At 35.4% G+C, this 19,843-nt stretch overlaps 1 protein-coding gene across 1 annotated transcript; it reads right to left on the bottom strand.

Moving 5' to 3' along the window:
- Window positions 1–3,496: 3,496 nt before the first annotated feature.
- Window positions 3,497–6,584, bottom strand: LOC141298920 (collagenase 3-like). The gene is made up of 10 exons (XM_073829220.1): window positions 6,478–6,584; window positions 5,521–5,780; window positions 5,302–5,450; window positions 4,962–5,090; window positions 4,677–4,838; window positions 4,509–4,593; window positions 4,299–4,429; window positions 4,036–4,195; window positions 3,842–3,945; window positions 3,497–3,744 (listed from the first exon to the last, which is right to left on the bottom strand). The coding sequence occupies exons 1-10, from the start codon at window positions 6,562–6,564 to the stop codon at window positions 3,644–3,646; spliced, it is 1,368 nt and encodes a 455-aa protein (XP_073685321.1). The 5' UTR covers window positions 6,565–6,584; the 3' UTR covers window positions 3,497–3,643.
- Between the last annotated feature and the right edge of the window lie 13,259 nt (window positions 6,585–19,843).

The raw sequence follows: 19,843 nt of genomic DNA, 5'->3' as shown, positions 1-19,843 counted from the left end.
AATATCTCTCGCGGAAAGGATTTTCCCCTAGCGTTAGCTACGCAGTAAGAGTGACCTCTCGTAAGAGAACTACTGATTATTTAATGAACAGCAGAACAAACGCAGCGCGCTAACTCAAGAAAGATGAAGACGGACAAGGCACAGTTACATCTCTCGGTTGCATGCATGAAGCAAACCGTCGCGCTAATGTTACGGTAATAACAAACTTGCGCGTGCCTAATGTATGACACTCGTGTATATCATAGTCGTACATTAAGCACGCATAAGTCCGCTATTGATTCACAAACTATGCACGCTCTCGGGGCTCTGATCCCTATAGTATTTTTGCGTGAAATTTCAAAACATTTGCCTAGTTGTCCAAATTATTGTCCTGTGAGTGTTTTATAATGGATGCTCACCCATAGAAGAGAAGTGAGGCTCGGTGTTTATGAGCATCATGCTGCACTGACAGTTCACTGATCCTGTCTTTGTCGAACCTTCTCATCGATATGTTTCAACAGATTTAGAATGTATTTGCTGTAGTTTGAATTCGTATGTTAATTTTTTAATGGATACAAACAGTAGATATTCAGTCAGTCAAGTTCAAAGGGATAGGTTTAGTGGTGTTTTGACATCTCCCTGTTGTCCTGTTTGGTAAGGCAGGTTCACTTATTTAAGAAAAAGTACTCTGAAGTTGTAAAGAATGTCTTTAGTAAAGAATTCAGGAGCTTAAAATCTGTATACTGTATAAAAAGTTAGAATTTAATAGAGGTTTTCTTTAAAGGTTATACGGTATATTTAAAGTTTTAATTTAAAGTTTGTTTGAATTTTGAGTTTTTTTTTATAACATGCAGTAGAAGAATAATAAGGCAAAAGAAATGTTTTTGTTAATAAAAAAGATTTAAAAATAAATACTTTTCTCTTTACTGTGTAAGTAAATAAGTAAATAAATAAGATAATAATAAATAAGAGGAGATGTCAGGCATAGGGGGGCCTTGCAAAATTGACCGGAGAAGGAGGGGGCCCCGGAATAAAAAAGGTTGGGAACCCCTGCTCTACTGAATACACAGTTTATGCCACATTCAGTGGTTGTGATGTTTTAAGTTTTATGGGATCATTTGCACTAAAAATTTCCCTAAATGATTTATATGGTTATTTAATTTTTAGTTACTTTTTACTTTTACTTGAGTAGATTTTTTGACCAGTACTTTTACTTGTACTTAAGTAAAATTTCATTGAAGTAACAGTACTTTTACTTGAGTAGCATATTTTATTACTCTTTCCACCTCTGCTCAACACCATCAAACATGGAGGTGGAAACATTATGCTTTGGAATTGTTTTTCTCTAAAGGGGACAGGACAACTGCACTGCATTAAAGGGACGATGGACGGGGCCATGTACTGTAAAATCGTGGCTGAGAACCATTGGAAATGGGTCGTGGATGGGTATTCCAGCATTACAATGACCCAAAACACATGGCCAAGGCAACAGGAGTGGCTCATAAAGGAAGAACCTTAGCCTAGCCAGTCTCCAGTCCTTAATCCCATAGAAAATCTGTGGAGGGAGCTGAGGGTTTGAGTTGCCAGACGTGAGCCTCAAAACCTTAATGACTTGGAGAGGATGTGCCAAGAGGAGTGGGAAAAAATCCCTTCTGAGATGTGTGCAAACCTGGTGGCCAACAACAAGAAATGTCTGACCTCTGTGATTGCCAACAAGGGTTTTGCCACCAAGTACTAAGTCATGTTTTGCGAAAGGGTCAAATACTTATTTCACCCATTAAAATGCAAATCAATTTATAACTTTTTAAAAATGTGTTTTCCTGCATCACACTGCCTTGGCCGGCTAGCCTTCTTTCTATAGTGCATCCTGGTGCTGCGTTTTCCCCAGTTAAGCAATACAAACGCAGCTGGCCATCCATGTGATGTAAAAGAAAACATAATTCATCAGACCCAGCCACCTTCTTCCATTGCTCTGTGGTCCAGTTCTGATGATCACATGCCCACTGTTGGCTTTCGGTGGTGGACAGGGGTCAGCATTGGCCCCCAGACTGGTCTACAGCTATGCAGCCCCATGCGCAACAAACTGCGATGCACTGAGTATTCTGATACCTTTCCATCAAAACCAACATTAACTTCTTAAGCAATTTAAAACTACAGAAGTTTTCCTGTTGGATCGGCCATCACAGGCCACACGCTCTCCACGTGCAACAATAAGCCTTGGCAGCCCATGGCCCTGTCGCTGGTAACTTATGTTGAGTAACTCACATTCAACCACTTAACAAAGATGTACAGTAGCCTAAAACATTTTTATTTAAAAAAAAAAAATGCTGAACAATCCAAAAACGTTAGCAACACTTGAACACTGAAATAGAAAAATTTTATCTTTATTCACATTTAACTAGTGGTAAATGTTGCATTTCTTTAGGGTTAGGATTTCTGTTAACGTTTGTGTATTAATTGCTAAATTAAAGGGAAAGCCCTAGTTTATATAAGATCTACAGGTAATGCCAGTTGTTGTCGCTTTTTATTGTCAGAAGAATGAGTAATTTATAATAAATGCAACTATTATGACTGAGACTTTTAAGCTATAAAAAATGCATAAGCACTGTAAAACTATCACGAAAGTGTTCCAGCTCAGTCATTTACATTCAACTGTCATACTCAACAGTCTCTTTTTTTTTTTTTTTTGTAAAGGGAGTTTGATCTTCTTTGCATGCGCAATTTGTAAACACTGGTTCGGTACTTCTGCAGCAATATAGGGTGATTTTGAAGTTGGAGGAGAGAATGAGACAGTAGTTTTTAGACGTGCCCTAATTGTCATGACCGAAAAAAACAGAGTACGCTCAAAGCTGGGATTGTTTAGAGCCCTTTGAAGCTGCATTTAAACAGCATTTTGGAAGTTCAAATTTGGAGGCACCACAGAAATCCATTACATGGAGAGAAATCCTGAAATGTTTTTTTCTCAAAAAACATAATTTCTTTACGACTGAATAAAGAAAGACATGGACATCTTGGATGACAAGGGGGTGAGTACATTATCTGTACATTTCTGCTCTGGAAGTGAATTAATCATATAATTTGTACTAATTGCAATTTGCACAATTTCAAAAGTCAAAGTCAAAGGACAATCACCAGATTATGAAACGAGGCTCTGCATGTGCAGTTTATGAATCTCTTCATGAGACAGATGAGTAATAACATATACACAAATGATGACTAAGACTTGTAAGCTTTGAAAATAATGCATAAGCACCAATTAATTGTCACAAAGGTAGTTTGATTCATGTACTGTTTTTCAAAGTATGTAAGGCATAGTGTAGTGTTTTATATGCTTCAGTTTCTTCAGGTTTCAATTATCTATTACCTCCGATATATAATTGTGTTGTGATCCAACATAAAAATGTGTCCTCTGAGTACAAGTATTTACCTGCCAAAATGAATATGCTGACATACTCTTATATTGAATCAAGTTCTTTAATTTATTTGAAAATAGATTAAAATGGTTACAGCAGTAATTTAGAAATCCAGTGACAATTTTGAAAAGCAGCTTGCAGAGATACAATGAATTCATTTTAAATATTTGAGGCACATGTATTAAAGTAAGTGCTGTTGTTTTAAAATACTCCATTACGCTCCATCTCCATGTAGGTTTCAGGGAAGCTGACTAACAGACCTGAAAGTAATCGCTTTCCAGCAAACGAAGGAGCCTTCCGTTGCTGGAGCTGAACTCAAACAAGTTTCTCTGACTGAATATATAAATGTTATCTGGAAGAAAAAGGAAAAGGTCAATTTGTATATTAATCCTAGAATTATTTCTTAGTATTGCTGCAGATCTTTTGAAAAGGAAGTTAGAAACACCTACTGTTGGTCATGTGGGCTGCTGTAACCGCTCCAGTCAACCCTAGAAATTCATCTTCCACTTGTCTGGGGTACCCTTCATCCATCCGATTCTCCCTCTCATCATAGCTACCAAACAAACAGGGAATGTTCAATTTTGTTGTCTTTTGTAAACAAATTTTATTTTTTGTTTTGTTTATGATACAGCACTTGACCCACCGATAGTAATATCTGTCAGAGAACAGCAGTGTTTTTCCTGTGTTACTGTTGTGGACGGCAGCATCAACATTTGTTACAGATGCTGGCAGACCAAAGCTGCTGAGAGGTTTAGGATAGTCAGGCTCAAGATTTTGGCCATTGAAAGCCCACACTTGTGTACCTATAAATAAATACAGGCCATGGTAAGAGTTTTTCTGAGCACAGAGAAACAGATTGTAAGTGTTATTGTGGTTTCAGCATTCCCAGATTGTTGGAGAAGATACCTTTGAATAGGAAAAGTTTATCTTGCACTGGATCCTCATAAGCAGCATCAACATTATTAGGAGCGTTGAACCAAAAACTCCTGATCGGAAGCGGTGTCACAGTTCTGTTCTGAGATTCACGCCAGTAAAAGCTGCAAAGACATTTGACTTAAATATTTTGTTATACTGTATATAAAATACACAGGTTTGGTGCCTGTTTTTAAGTATTACCTGTTCTTGAAGAACACTGTTTCTCCGTGAAAAGTCGTCACTGCATCCCAGACCATGTTTTGACAATCTGGTGGTGGTGGTGAACCTGATAGGGTTACCACATAGTAAACAAACAACTTAATATTTTTGACTCAGAAATTATAGATATTCTCTTGTTGATCGTATTACCATAGATTGACCTAATCTCCTCAATGTCATTAGAGGACAGAGGAGAATTATCCGGATCAATAAAGTTGTACGTAGGAAACATCAGATCGTTAGGAATGTCGGAATGATCAAGACCCAAAGAGTGACCGAACTCATGGGCGGCCACCAAGAACAAGACAAATCCTGTGGAGAAATTAGGCAGAATAGTTTGGTTAAAAATTAAAAAGTTTAATTGATGCTTTAAATTTTCACTTGAAATGAAAGTGTTGTCAAATCTAAAGCTGTGAAAAATATTTCAGCAAACACCTTTATCTGAGCGGAATGTGAAAGACTCATCATCATCGAAATGTGCATCTCCACCCAATCCAGAACCGGGATAATTAGCATGAGCCAAAATACCTTGTGGTCCATCAAAAATCTCACCATCACCATGATCTGTAAGAAAGAGTTTTTGTCTTCTTCTCTTCTTAAATACACACACACACACACATATATACAAAGATATATATTTGAAAACTAAATTGAAACTTTCTTTTAACATATAAAACACCAAGTTTAAATTTAGTTCAAATGTATTCATTAAAATGAAAAGCACATGGTTGTTAAACAAAATATGCATATAGATAAATTGATAGATGACATTTACCTTTTATAGCAAAGGAGATCATGATGTCAGCTATGCCCCTCTTGACACGGGTGAATTTAAGTGGAGTGACTGCGGCCCAGACCTGCAGGGCTCTCGCTATGGATTTATCCACTTCAGCTTTTGTCATGTCGGGTGTGTAGTTCACAATTCTGTGAAAAGGATCATTCATTTCACTTTGCCTTTTTCCAGTGATGCAGAGAAAACTGTTATTATACACACCTGTAGGTGACCTTGTTGTTCTTCCATTTGGGTGTTCTTCTAAACCTTGAGTATGATGCCCTAAAACGTTTAGTTCTAACATCTGGAACTCCACAGCGGGGTTTCATCATCACCTCCAGTGTTTCTTTGTCCAGTTTTCCAGTCACCTCCAGCCCGAAAAACATTTGCATCTCTTCCAATTTCCCAGGCAGTGGATCTTGGTCCCGGCCTGTGGGATTAGGAGGCGTATATACCAGATTGTAGAAGCTCATCAAGTATTTCTAAAAATAAAAAACATGGGATTATTGGAAGAATTAAGAATATGACCAAATCAGTAAACTATATATATATATATATATATATATATATATATATACTACCGTTCAAAAGTTTGGGGTCAGTAAGACTTGTAATAGTCTTTAAAGAAGTCTCTTATGCTCATCAAGGCTGCATTTATTTGATTAAAAATACAGAAAAAAAACAGTAATATTGCAAAATGTTTTTACAATATAAAATGTTTTTTTATTTTAACATACTTTAAAATAGAATTTATTCCTGTGATGAAAAGCTGAATTTTTATCAGCTGTTACTCCAGTCTTAAGTGTCACATGATCCTTCAGAAATCATTCTAATATGCTGATTTATTATTAGAATGATCAATGTTGGATAATATCAACAGTTGTGCTGCCAAATATTTTTTGGAACCTGTATTTTTTTTTTCAGGATTCTTTCATGAATAACAAGTTTAAAAAGTACAGTGTTTATTCAAAACATGAATATTTTATAACAATGTAAATTATTTATTATTAACTTTTAATAAACTTTTAATTATTAACGTAATACATCCTTGGTGAATAAAAGTATTAATAAAAAAAAAAGAAACAATAAAAATGTACTGACCCCAAACATTTGAACGGTAGTGTATGTGTATATATATATATATATATATATATATATATATATATATATGTAACAAACCTTTGCAATGTCATAATCATCAATCGGTGCAGCATGAATAACAAGCAGCAGGCTTGCAAGAAAACACAGCTGGTGGTGAATCCCCATGCTGGGAGTTGCTTCTTCTGCTTGTGTGTGTCGCTTCTAAATGACAAGCATCTGATTGTGATTTATATACTTTTAAAACTGTGAGGTGTTGAGCAACAGGTGAAATTAAATCATTAACTCACAGGCAAGACAATAATAACAGGATTTTCAGCTTGACACAGCCTCTTCCTCCTCTCCTAGGTCTTTGTTTTGTTTCTCTTCCTCATACCTTTTTTAACAGCAAAAATTTTAAGCGCTACTATGTTTTATAAACACAAACAAGAGCAAACATTTATGTTTTTAAATGGCAGGTAAAACATAGTGATAACAATACAAGCATTACCAGGGGTGTAAATACTTTTTTACTTTTACTTGATTACTGTACTTAAGTATTATTTTGGGAGAGTTGTACTTTTTGTACACAACTTTATTACATTTCTAAAGAAAAAAATAGTTTTACAGTTTTATGTCAACTTTTGAACAAACATGAACAAACAATGAACAAATGTATTTTTATTAACTAGCATTCAAAGATTATTAAATAATGTAATAAATGTATTTTTCATTCTGCATTCATGTTAGTTAATGCATTAACTAATGTTAACAAACATTATACTTATTGTAAAGTGTTAGCATTTAAATTACATGTTTTGCCCATTAATTAATCATTACATATCAATATTTACTGAAAAAAAACTAAATCTATATGTCAGTATTGTGGGTTTTCTACTTACAATATTTATTTACATATACTTCCTTTTTATTTATTTTTATTTTATTTATTTACTTATAATTCCTATAAAGGCATTGTTTGAACAAAATGTAACCTTTAAAACATATAGAAGGTAGCTAATTTGTACTTTTATCTTCTAATTAAAATGAGATGTATTTTCTCTAGAATGATTATAAATGGTAAAGTAACTTACATTTAACCAATTAACAAAGTTGTACACTAAAACATTTTATTTTACGAAATGCTGAAACATCCAAAGTTAACAACACTTAAAAGACATCCTTTCATGTCCTGAAATAAAACATTTGTATTTTTATTCACATTTAAAATAATAAATGTTGTATTTGTTTAAGGTTAGGATTTCCATTAACGTTTGTTTGTACTAATAGCTCAATCAAAGGGAAAGCCCCAGTCTAGAAAACAGGTGTGCATGTTTGCACAGAAAGTATGAGGTGTGCTTGAGGTGTTATAAAAGATTGACAGGTATTGTCAGAGGAATGAGTAATTTATAATTAATGCAAAAATGACTGAGACTTTCAAGCAGTTCTTTTAAAGCCATAGGGAACAGGGTTGCCAAATGGATTTAGGCCAGCTCATTTTTGGTCAAATGTCAAACTTAGCTGTGCTATCCACGTTTTTCTTCTCGTAAGAGTGGACTCGGCCATTTGTAAACTTTATGGGTCCGGTGTCTTCACTGAAAAAAATGATTATGGCCCCAATTAAATTAAGCATAATTAAATTTTGCTAAGTTTTTGATTTTAATTAATAAGTTTTAATTGGTTTTAATCGAATTACACGTGTTTTAAATCCAAGCCATGTGAATTCAGTTAGAAAATATCAAGTAAATTTTCTGCGCATGCGCACAAATGCACATTCTCCATGGCGCCATAAGGAGTTGGTCATGACTCAGGTTCATGGACACGGTGGGAACTTTTCATTCCGGACCCGGAGTTTTCATCATTCGGTCGATTTACACGGTCAGTAATATTTCTGTGAGTAATAATGTAGTGTAGCACTGTTTATTCCAGTAAATAGTTTGTTCGCTGTATAAATAATATCTGCAGAACGAGTCTTTGGAATAAATTCCACAGCGACCAACGGTCACAAATAACACAAATATTACTTTTTTATGTGACGGAATGTTCTTTTAAGATATTTTTGGATGAAAATGTAGTTTTATATGCCTAAAATACCCCGTTTATTTGTAAGGATAGCGTCTATTTAAATGCTTAGGCGCTTTTGGTGATGCTTATCCTTCGGGAATCTGCCGGCTTCTAATGTGGTTAATCATGAGATATAACGTTAAATCCTTTTGGAAGGGTAATCTTTAATGTCCTTAACTTGTTTGTTCAAGAGCAGTTTGTTTTGGCGTTTGCCACTTTCCTGAAGTTGTATTATTCCAGCAATATGCACAGTAAGTTTACAATAAACAGTTGACTTTAATGAAATATATCATATAATGTAACATGTTATGTTCCACAGCTCACTGCTGTTTTCCAGAAAGGAGGTCTTACTGGGAGGAAAATGGTCAAATATTTCAGCATTTTACAGGAGGTATGTATTCATTTATCAAGTGTCTGTTCCTTTCCCATATGTATTATTATTTAACACAGTGATGTCAAATACACTGTCCAGACAAAAATGTCTCTGCTTGAATTTACATTCTTAAAGGATTTTTTTTTTCAAATACTAAAAGGGTTATAGTTGCCCAAAAATGAAAATTCTGTCGTTAATTACTCACCCTCATGTCTTTCCAAACCCAGAAGACCTTCAGAACCAAAAAAATTTTAAAAAATTTTATGAAATCTGAGAGGTTTCTGGACTTGCATAGGCAACAATATAACTGGCCCAAAAACGTACTAAGGACATAAGTGTAACCATTTATGTGACATCAGTGGTTCAACCGTATCTTTACAGAGCTACAAGAATAATTTTTATGTGCAAAGAAAACAAAAATAACTTTATTCAACAATTCTTCTTCCTGCCTCCATCGTCAGGACTACAATGACATATGCGTGTGTTTTCCTCTGCTTATAAACATGGTTCAGCCCATGCATGTTCATGTCAGCAACACCACACACTTGTGTCATGGTACTCTCATGAATGGCAGACGGTGGCGCGGAGGAGTCTGTATTTTTGTTTTCTTTGCACACAAGTATTCTCGTAGCTTCATGAAATTACTGTTGAACCACTGATGTCACATGGACTATTTTACCAATATCTTTAATGTGTTTCTTGGCCTAAGAACATTTCAGTTGAGTTGCGTTGCTGTCTATGCAGGGTAAGAAAGCTCACAGATCTCATTAAAAATATCTGAATATGTGTTCCATCTGCAAGTTAGGAACAACATGTGGGTGAATTAATTCATCTAATAATAATCACAGAATTTATTTTTGGGCAAGCTATCCTTTTAAAAATAAATAAAAGGAAAGGAGGTGAAGTGAGGCCAAGTATGGTGACCCATACTAGGAATTTGTGCTCTGCATTTAACCCATCCAAGTGCACACACACAGTAGTGAACACACACACCGTGAACACACACCCGGAGCAGTGGGCAGCCATTGCTGCGGCGCCCGGGGAGCAGTTGGGGGATCGGTGCCTTGCTCAAGGGACTCACCTCAGTCGTGGTATTGAGGGTGGAGAGAGTGCTGTACATTCACTCCCCCCACCTACAATCCCTGCCGGACCTGAGACTCGAACCTGCAACCTTTGGGTTACAAGTCCGACTCTCTAACCATTAGGCCACGGCTGCCCCCGTGTCATAGTATGTCATAGTTTAGTACTATAATTACCCCTGATTGTATAGATTTGTCAGTTTTCTTTCTCATCTGCTTCCTTTCACTTTAACTTAAAAAAAACAGCTGTTTATGATGACATACTGATGTGTTTTTGTGCATATTGGCTGGTAAATATCAGTTGATACCCAACCCTACTAATAACAGTTTCTTTTTATTTAAATAAAGGACAGTCAAAGAGATGACTCCAAAAAAATGGAGATGAAATCCATTACAAATTGCATGACATATGAACAGTTTTAGCACTATTGTTTTATTCACTATTGAATAAACACTATATACTGTTAAATCACTATATACTGTTGCCTGTTTCCACATATTTTTATTAATTTTGCAATTCCAAGTCAGCACTCAACAATGTGGCCTCTTTCACCTGTGAATTTTTGTTCATTTTTATTTTGTGAATGTGCAATGTTAAGTAAGCACTTGTCTTCCAAACACTTGTTGTACATACAAAGAAACTGTTACTGAATATACATTTGATGACATTATAAATAAATTCAAAACATTAAACTTGTTGTGTGTATTTGCAAAGCCATTTAAGAACCTTTCCTTAAGAAAAGAAATATTTTTAAGGTAAGTGATTAAAACAATTTTGAAATTTAGTCAACGAAATGTGATTATTTAAATGTAGCTAAAATAAATTGATTGCAACCACTTACCTTAAAAAAATTTAGTAAATTCAATGAATATTTTTTCTTCAGAAACAATTACATAAATTAAGAGGAAGTAGCATATTTAAATTGGGCTCATTTTTTTATACTAAGTTAACTAAATAAAATTGAATAAATGCAAATAAATGTGCTTGTTTAAATTTAGATCAAATCAATTGATTGCAACCACTTACCTTAAAAAAATTGAGTAAATTCAATTAATCATTTTTTTCAGTGTTCCACGACTATTTTTAGCTGCTAAAACAACTTGTTTTGCTGCTTGATAGTGCAAATCGGTGTATCTTACCATATTATTTTAATGCATTTGCATCCTAATTATGAACACACTAGTTTGTAGTGCAAATAGTTCTACAATTCCCTATAACGGATTATTAATGAAAGTCTCACCCTTAGGCTTCCGTGTTAAAGAAATGGGTGGAAAGGAAAACGTAGCATTCCCAGCTTAACAGATGCACTTTACTCTCAGGAACATCAATTCTCAGGAATTGAATGTCCAAAAAACACTGTAAGAGCTGCCCAACCCTGTTCCTGGAGATCTACTATCTTGCAAAGTTCAGCTCCAACTCTGGTTAAACACACCTGAACCAGCTAACTAATCTCTTAGGTAGCATTTGATAATTACAGACAACTGTGATGGAGCAGGGCTGGAACTAAAGTCTGCAGGTATGTAGATCTACAGGAACAGGGTTGGGCACCCCTGCTATAAAATAATGAACACACAATTTCAATCAAATTGGCCTACACAAACAATAGTGTTACAATCACATGTTTAGTATACAGGTTAAATAGTAACCTATTCTTACTGTACTGTAGTAAGCCTGAATAATATGAATTATTTTAACACTTGACAAACTTCTTTCAAAGTGCTACCTGAATGAATATGATTTTATAAAATCTCCTTTTAGAGTATAATATGAACTGAGTAACAATGGATTGATTTTGGTACAACTGACTGACGATCTCAGTTTATAAAAACAAAAAACGTATTAAAATCACCAAATAAGGACCTGATTTGCTGTAAACAATCTATCAGGAATGCAAACCAAGAAAAACAATAACACTAACGAGGCAATAATGCATTGTGTTCTGCCTAAGACATTAACAATGAATCACACACTCTCTGAATAACAACATTAAAGGAACCGTATGTAGGATTGTGGCCAAAACTGGTACTGCAATCACTTTCAAAATACTGTAGAACGATGTATCCCCTCCCGCTCCCCCCTGACTCGAGGTTGCCAGCTAAGCTGCAGAAGTAGGCTGCTAAGGAGCTTCCAACGGCAAGTGACGAGTCCTACACAGTAATTTGTTTTTCTTCTGTTAATTATGCTTATGCTTCACGAGAGATGTTTTGCGAAGTAATTATGTATCGCAGAAATTTACAGATGGCGATTAGCCAAATATTTCGTAAAGATGTACTTTAATACCACATTTCAGTCGGAACATATGTTGTTTTCATACCCTGCTAGTGGTGCGATATAAAGCTTTTTATGAACGCATTTAGCTCGGCCGACCGCGGGAAATCCACTGTGTACGGAAGCAAAGTTAGCCAAACATAGATGAATCTAACCTGTCCAGGAGAAAACTACCAACGATGGCGTCTGTCTTCAAATTCTTCTCCGTTTTCAGCCGTCTCCGTCTTTCAAAGGCATCTCCTATACAAATCCTTGTTTTATTTCGGACTTTGTCACGACGTATTTCGGATTCATAATGAGGTCTTTTACGTTTCGTAACGTTATACATGTTTTATCCGACACGCTCGTATAGCCGCAGCTGTAACAGAGCTGGCAACCCGGATCAAGAAACTCTACTGATTTCGTGATTGGTAGATAGCTGGAGGGTGGAGCCTCAGACCAAAACACAAAATGACAACAATAACATCAGTTGTGGGCTGCAACTCTCACTTTTAAATGACAATATCCTGGCCGGACCACTGTTGTCAGTGATATAAGTATTTGAAATGAACATGATTTCTTAATGTCTAGTGACATGTCAGGGCCATTTTATGATTAACTGACATAAATTTCTTACATACAGTTCCTTTAACAAATTAAATGGTCATCACTGATATTAGAAATCTGCATATATAACAATGACCTGTTAAACGTTCTAACGAGATGCTAAATAAACAAACACTTCAAAGTCTCTCAATGTTTACCACATATAATGAAACTAAAGCGGTACCTTCATCAGCCAGGAGCTAAGAGGTAACGTTAGGGAAAACCCTTTTCAACTTTTACACAGCGTGTACCCAAAAAGTCATGTTTCTTCTCCATTAGCATTATTCAGACTTCACATAAAGTTCGCCAAAGTACACACACAGTGCTATTTCCATGACAACAGCGTCCTCTACGGACGGAGGTAAAAGTATCAGTAATTGGGGAATTTAAAGGGGTCATCGGATGCAAAACTACATGCTGTTTGAACATTAATGTACAATGATAAAAATCCACCCAGTGGTTTATTGACATGAGGCACCTTACCTTAGACCCGCCCTCACTGAGCTGAAACAGTCCGGCTCTGATCGCCATTGTGTTTTGGTGTGGGGAAGACAAAAATGTTTGATTGAGCAATCGAGGTGTTCTGTTGTTGAATGTAACACACAACAGTCGTCATTTACTCCCGACATATCTGAGCCGGATAAATTTGGCTAAAGTAAAGCGTGTTCACACTAGCAGTGACTTGTTGGCATTCTCACTACTGGTTGCCTTGACAGCGAATCAGGTTTTCTGCCACTGAATACAAACAAGGCATTAAAGAGCCCCTAGGGTCCATCACCTCATTGTAGGCATCCAGTTACTTATGTAACACCTGTGAACTACAAGTTACTACAAGTTTTCATTGTTTTATTTTATACACATTAATTAAAATGACAGATGGTGGAGAGAATGTGGGTTAGGCAGGGATTCAGATGAGTCAGGAGGACAGCAAAGAGGAAAGAAATACTCACCCCCTTGTCATCCAAGATTTTCATGTCTTTCTTTCTTCAGTCGTAATGAAATTATGTTTTTTGAGGAAAACATTTCAGGATTTCTCTCCATATAATGGACTTATGGTGCCCCCGAGTTTGAACTTCCAAAATGCAGTTTAAATGCAGCTTTAAAGGGCTCTAAATGATCCCAGCCAAGGAAGAAGGGTCTTATCTAGCGAAATGATCGGTTATTTTCTAAAAAAACAAAAAAAATTACAATTTATATACTTTTTAATCTCTACACAGAGTACTCACAGAGCTAGACAAGACAAGCATTTGAGGTTTTGCATTTGATCGTTTTGCTAGATAAGACCCTTCTTTCCTCAGCTGTGATCGTTTAGAGCCCTTTGAAGCTGCATTTTGGAAGTTCAAACTCGGGGGCACCATAGAAGTCCACTATATGGAGAAAAATCCTGAAATGTTCTCCTCAAAAAACATAATTTCCTTATGACTGAAGAAAAACATAATTTCCTTATGACTGAAGAAAGAAAGACATGAACATCTTAGATGACAAGGGGGTGAGTACATTATCTGTAAATTTTTGTTCTGGAAGTGAACTACTTCTTTAAGACAAGATTGTGTACTAAAAATACATCTATTAAAAAGCTTCACCAAATACGCATATTAAATATTTAAACAATTATAGTAGTTGTCATAACAACCTGGTTGTAAACCACACACAATGGGGAAGATGATGGTTCAAACGGTCTTTAATAAATTCATAAGTAAATCCATAAACTAGTAAACAAAGCACAATCCTACCAGAACTTATTTTTTGACATAGATATCTAAAAATTCTGGCTTTATAATACGCAATTGGGAGTTAAGTCAGAATTGTGAGATATAAATTTGCAATTTTGAGAAAAAGAGTCACAATTGTATGAAACTTGCAGTTGCAAGGAAAAAAAAATGACAGAATTATGATTTTCACACAATTCTGAAAATAAGTCAGAATTGTCAGCTTATATCTCGCAATTCTGACTTTATAACTCATTACAAGTTCTGATATTCTGAGAAATAAAATGAGAATTAAGAGTTTGCATCACGCAATTCTGAGAAAAAAAAAAAAGAGGTCAGAATTGTGAGATAAACAGTTGCAATTGTCATGAGAAAATGGAGTTGGGGATCCATAAGGCTTTACAACCGTGGTCAAAACAGAAAGAGTCGAGCACCAACAAACAGTATAATCCAGGCTGTCACAGTTTGGCAAAAGAGGACCCAAGTGCAGAATGAACAGAACAAAGCTTATCAACGGAACTGGGCACACAGAAGGATGAGGAAGGTAGACGGTCCACAAAATATAGGCCTGGGCACACACGACAGGGGAAATATATCTAACAAACTTCATCTAACTGCAACAAAAACAGCAAACACTGTGGGAGAGTCATGGGAGTTAGTGACTTTGTTGCTGTGTTTTCAAATCCTCTCTCGACTTCAAGCTCAAATCTTGCTGACTGGTATTCTGTACATTCATTTGACATTCCAGACGCCTCGGCTTGAATGAGGATAAGGGTAGACAGTGCCAGTCATCCTCTGAACATATTTGTGGCAGATGTCCAAGTGTCTGGGCGAACTCGTATACTGCCAAGAAAATCATGCTTTGTCTTTCATGTTTTTTTTTATTATGCAATAGACCCTCTATTGCATAATAAAAAAATTTCAAAAAATCACGTCACACGCGCTAGTATGGAACAGCAACAGTTTTGTGGGCTTATTGTTAGATTTTTTTTATTTTTTTTTTTGTAGTTATAATTTTAAGCAGGAGTCCAGGATTCGTCGGATTCGTTTAGATGCACCATAGTAGGGCAGGAAGAATAGGTTCCCATGTACCCGCTTGGCAGTTTTTTTTTTAACCCTAATAGTGTCTAGTTAAGAATTTTTGATGTAGCCGAGGGCAACTATTGTCCCATGGGGTTCGTTTGGCAGACATCTTGAAATGATGTCATCGCAAGTGGCAAAAAACTAATTTTCATAGCTCTTGAACCATAAAATATACAAAGACAAATGAACCTACTTTTTCATATAATTCTGACACCAGGAATCAAATGGAAAGGTCACTGACATGAAACAACCACTCTTTGATGGTGAGAAACAGGCAAATAACACAATTTAGGCTCATCACAATGCAACTTTTTCCATTTTGTTCTGCAATAGTTTCCTGTATTAGCCAAATGACACTAGTTTTATTTGTTAAATAGATGGTAAAAATATATTATAACACAGAAAAAAAAAATCTACACAAATCAAAGTAGAAATTGGCATGAACAGCAGCCCAATGCTGCTACTGTCAGGCTTGCTGTAGTGGAGTGGAGCCAGGAATAAAGATCAAACGGATATTTATTGAAAACCAAATGAAACAAAGTAAAACAAACCAGGAGAACAAGCAACATAACATTATCGATGGACACTGGGGTGTGATCAGACACAGACTTAAATACACAGAAACAGGGGTGCGGCTACAAACGAGATGGGGAAACACATATGGGCAAGACTAAACCAATAGGAACAAAACTAAAGGGGACAACACAGACTAAACCAAATGCATAGGAAACATCATTTGTCACCCCTCAGCAAGATACAGCAAGATGTCATTTTTTACAACTAGAAATGTCACTACATTGATAATATGGGTATTAGGGGTGGGAATCTTCAGGCACTTCACGATCCGATCCGATTCCGATTCTGCGAGTCACGATCCGATTCCAAAACGATTCTTGATCTACATTTTTTCCCCAATTAATTCTTCTGCTGTGCAAATACAACTTTACAATTTTAAAAACATGTAAAATTGCAGTTTATATGCTTTTTGTTTATAGTTGAAATCTCTGTAAAAGTATGTCAATCTTCACTGGTTTCAAGATTCAATTTAATTTAATTACTGTTTTCATTATTAACTAAATATCATGATGCTCACATTCTTAGTTTTCAATAGTACTGCACATGGCTACATTTTCATATGTTTTATATCAAATTTATTTTGTGCCAATTTTACTTTATTTTTTAAACTATATAAGCAAGGTACTTTTAAAAACAATTACTTATTTAAAATAAGTGTCCTTTAGTTATCTGAAAGTTAACAGACAATAGTTTTTCTTTTTTCCTCAGCATTACTGCCGTTTTATTATTACTGATGAGATCATAGACGGGCAGCTTTAACAAACTAATGCACAGCAGTGGCGAACGGTGACTTTTTTTTTTTTTTTTTATCAGGCTTGCTTAGTGATAAAACCACCAGTAATACCAAAAATAATTATATCTTTAGATTATTTAGAAACCAATAAAATCAGAGACGAAATCATATTTTAATATTTCCTCTTTTCCCTGTTTATTATTATTTAAAAAAAATTATAGACATTTTATATAGGCTATTTTTTTCAGTGGACTTTCACATTTTGAATTGTTGAGAAATTATGATAATATACAGTTAGGATTTTTTTTGTTTTTGTTTTTCATTTGGTTTAGTCGAGTAAGTTGTGCATCAAACACAATATGATTTTCGGAAATCAGGATCTGGCAGCAACAGCGCATTTTTCCGCTTGGGCGAGCGCTTCGCGGACAGCTTAGGCTACCCCGCGAATAAAGTCATGCGCATGACAGAAAAACAGAGAATGCGCATCAATTCTGAGGAGTCGAGGAAGATGCGGAGAATCTGCTTGCCCGGAAGATTCTATCTCAAATAAGGGATCAACTTATAAGCATGTTTATATTATTTAACACGTGAACGCAGTCTCTCTGACAGCCTGGGTATGCGGAGCATTAGCAGCTTATATGGACGGAACGCCACTGATGCACAGATCTATTTCGATATATCAGATGTTTTGTCCTGCTCTAAAAACATAACTGACTGTATGTACAGTTTCGTTTAAAACTATTCGAAAACGCAAGTGCATTTAACCGCATCTGCAATCGAGCTTTAGGACGAACAAACACAAAGCGCACGCGAAAGTCTGTCAGTGCATCTAATACTGCATTCCAGACGGCAGAAATGAAAGCATAACTTAAGTAAAACACAGCGGGTGGAAGCACACAATGTCAAGCAGTGCGCACGAGTCTCACAGTGCAAATGCTGTGCAATGAAGCCGGCAGCGTCTCTAGCGCGCACACGTGCCATATGCGGGAAAAAAAACAAGCTCAGAATCGATTCTGAAAAATTAGGAATCGATTCAGAATCGTTGAAGAGAGAATCGCGATGCATCGGAGAATCGATTTTTTTTCTCGCCCCTAATGGGTATATAATGATATATACTATCGTAAAATTAACTTACCTGCTAGCTACCTAACACTAGGCAATATTAGCTAGCTGACTTACAGTATTAACAGTGGTGGAAGTATTATTCAGATTATCTACTTAAGTAAAGTACTACCACACTGTAAAAGTAAAAGCATGAACTATCAAACCATAAAAATTTTAAAAGTACTAGTTGTGAAGTAAAATCAGTGTTTTACCATTATACAATATGTGATGTATTTGAATTAATATTACTGTTGCATTGACGCTTACGATGTCAACAGGTGTTAAGACATTAAAATCTGCATTCTTTATCCAGAAAGAGCAATATTATTTCTGTTTTACAGACATTTAAATAATAGAAGTACTGGTATAAAAGTTTATAATTTGGGTATAAACACTTATTGCCTACAGTGGCGATCAAAACGAAAGTATCTTAACACTTGTATGTATTGCAACTTATACCCTCTTTCGCCAAGAGGTGGCGACAACTGCACGTTTAAAAAAGTATTTTTATTGAATCATTCATTCAGGAGATTGCAAAAGTGAAACAAATCTTTATTAATTGAGACAATGACATTTTTTTAAAAATTTTTTGATTGAATATATTTTTTTAAAGACTTAAGCAATAAACATTGTGTCAGAACTACTAGTAAATTGTTATTTTGTTTAGATTTTAAAAAAAAATCTTCAGAATCGTGATTTCCAATTTATACAAAAAATTGTGATTTTCAATTTATCCACAATCATGGCGCTTTAGTTTACATGTTTAATACTGCATATAATTCATTAAAATAGAAACTTAATTTCGTAAAGTACAAGTTCATATCAAAATGCACCTATATTTTTTTGCATTTTGTTTAGTAAAATATATTTTTCACTATATATTTCATATATATATATATATATATATATATATATAATAATTATAATTATAATCATTCTTTAGTTTATTAAATGTTTTATGTATCATTTTTTTAGATACACGTTACAAATATTGTACACTCATTTAAAGAATCCAAATTTACTCAAATTTTGCATTTTAAATTGTTAAATAGCTTAAAATTCACGATTTAGCAGGCACTTTTGAAAATTGATGCTTTGACAGGATTATTAACTGATGCATCTACAAAATAATGAATCGTTACCTGCCTAATTACAATATTTATTTAAAAGAAGACCAGGTTGTGTGATTTATAAAACATTTTTGTATAACTTTAATTACTGTCTATTAAAATAGAAGACCTCTTTATACATTTATTAAAACCTTGTTTATTGAACACTAAATATACAAACTCTTTCCTGCAGATCATGGTGATGCTTACCTGTTTAATGGACCACGAGGCACTTTGGCTCATGCTTTTGCTCCCTCTCCTGGAATCGGTGGAGATGCACATTTGATGTTGATAAGTTTTTCACATTACACTCATCTAAAGGTGAGTTTTTCTAAATGTAATTTTCAGAAGGAGAAAAGGATGTGGCATGTGGCCAAGTATTGGTGACCTATACTAGGAATTTGTGCTCTGCATTTAACCCATCCAAGTGCACACACACAGTAGTGACAACACACACACACCATGAACACACACTCAGAGCAGTGGGCAGCCATATTGCTGCAGCGCCCAGGGAACAGCTGAGGGGTCGGTGCTTTGCTCAAGGGTCTCACCTCAGTCACGGTATTGAAGGTGGAAAAAGTACTGATCATTTACTCCCCCACCAACACAGACCTGAGACTTGAACCGCAACCTTCAGGTAATAAGTCCGACTCTCTAACCATTAGGCCACAACTGCCCTGTGCAATAAAATCATTAACACAGACTAACTTTTTGCACGGTTTACATTTTACTCCAAAAAGTGTATTTTATTTGTGCCTTTTATTTGTGCTGCTCAATTTCTCCA

The sequence above is a fragment of the Garra rufa genome, chromosome 23 (genome assembly GCF_049309525.1).
Source record: "Garra rufa chromosome 23, GarRuf1.0, whole genome shotgun sequence".
NCBI classification, from domain to species: domain Eukaryota; kingdom Metazoa; phylum Chordata; class Actinopteri; order Cypriniformes; family Cyprinidae; genus Garra; species Garra rufa.
The sequence above is the reverse complement of the archived record's forward strand: the minus strand, read 5'-3'. Positions and strand labels throughout refer to the sequence as shown.

Coding starts and splice junctions, on each gene's coding strand:
- LOC141298920 (XM_073829220.1), bottom strand. CDS start 6,564: ATGGGGATTCACCACCAGCTGTGTTTTCTTGCAAGCCTGCTGCTTGTT. Junction 5,091..5,301: donor GATCTCCTTTGCTATAAAAG/GTAAATGTCATC, acceptor TCTTTCTTACAG/ATCATGGTGATGGTGAGATT. Junction 3,946..4,035: donor TCTGACAGATATTACTATCG/GTGGGTCAAGTG, acceptor TTTGTTTGGTAG/CTATGATGAGAGGGAGAATC.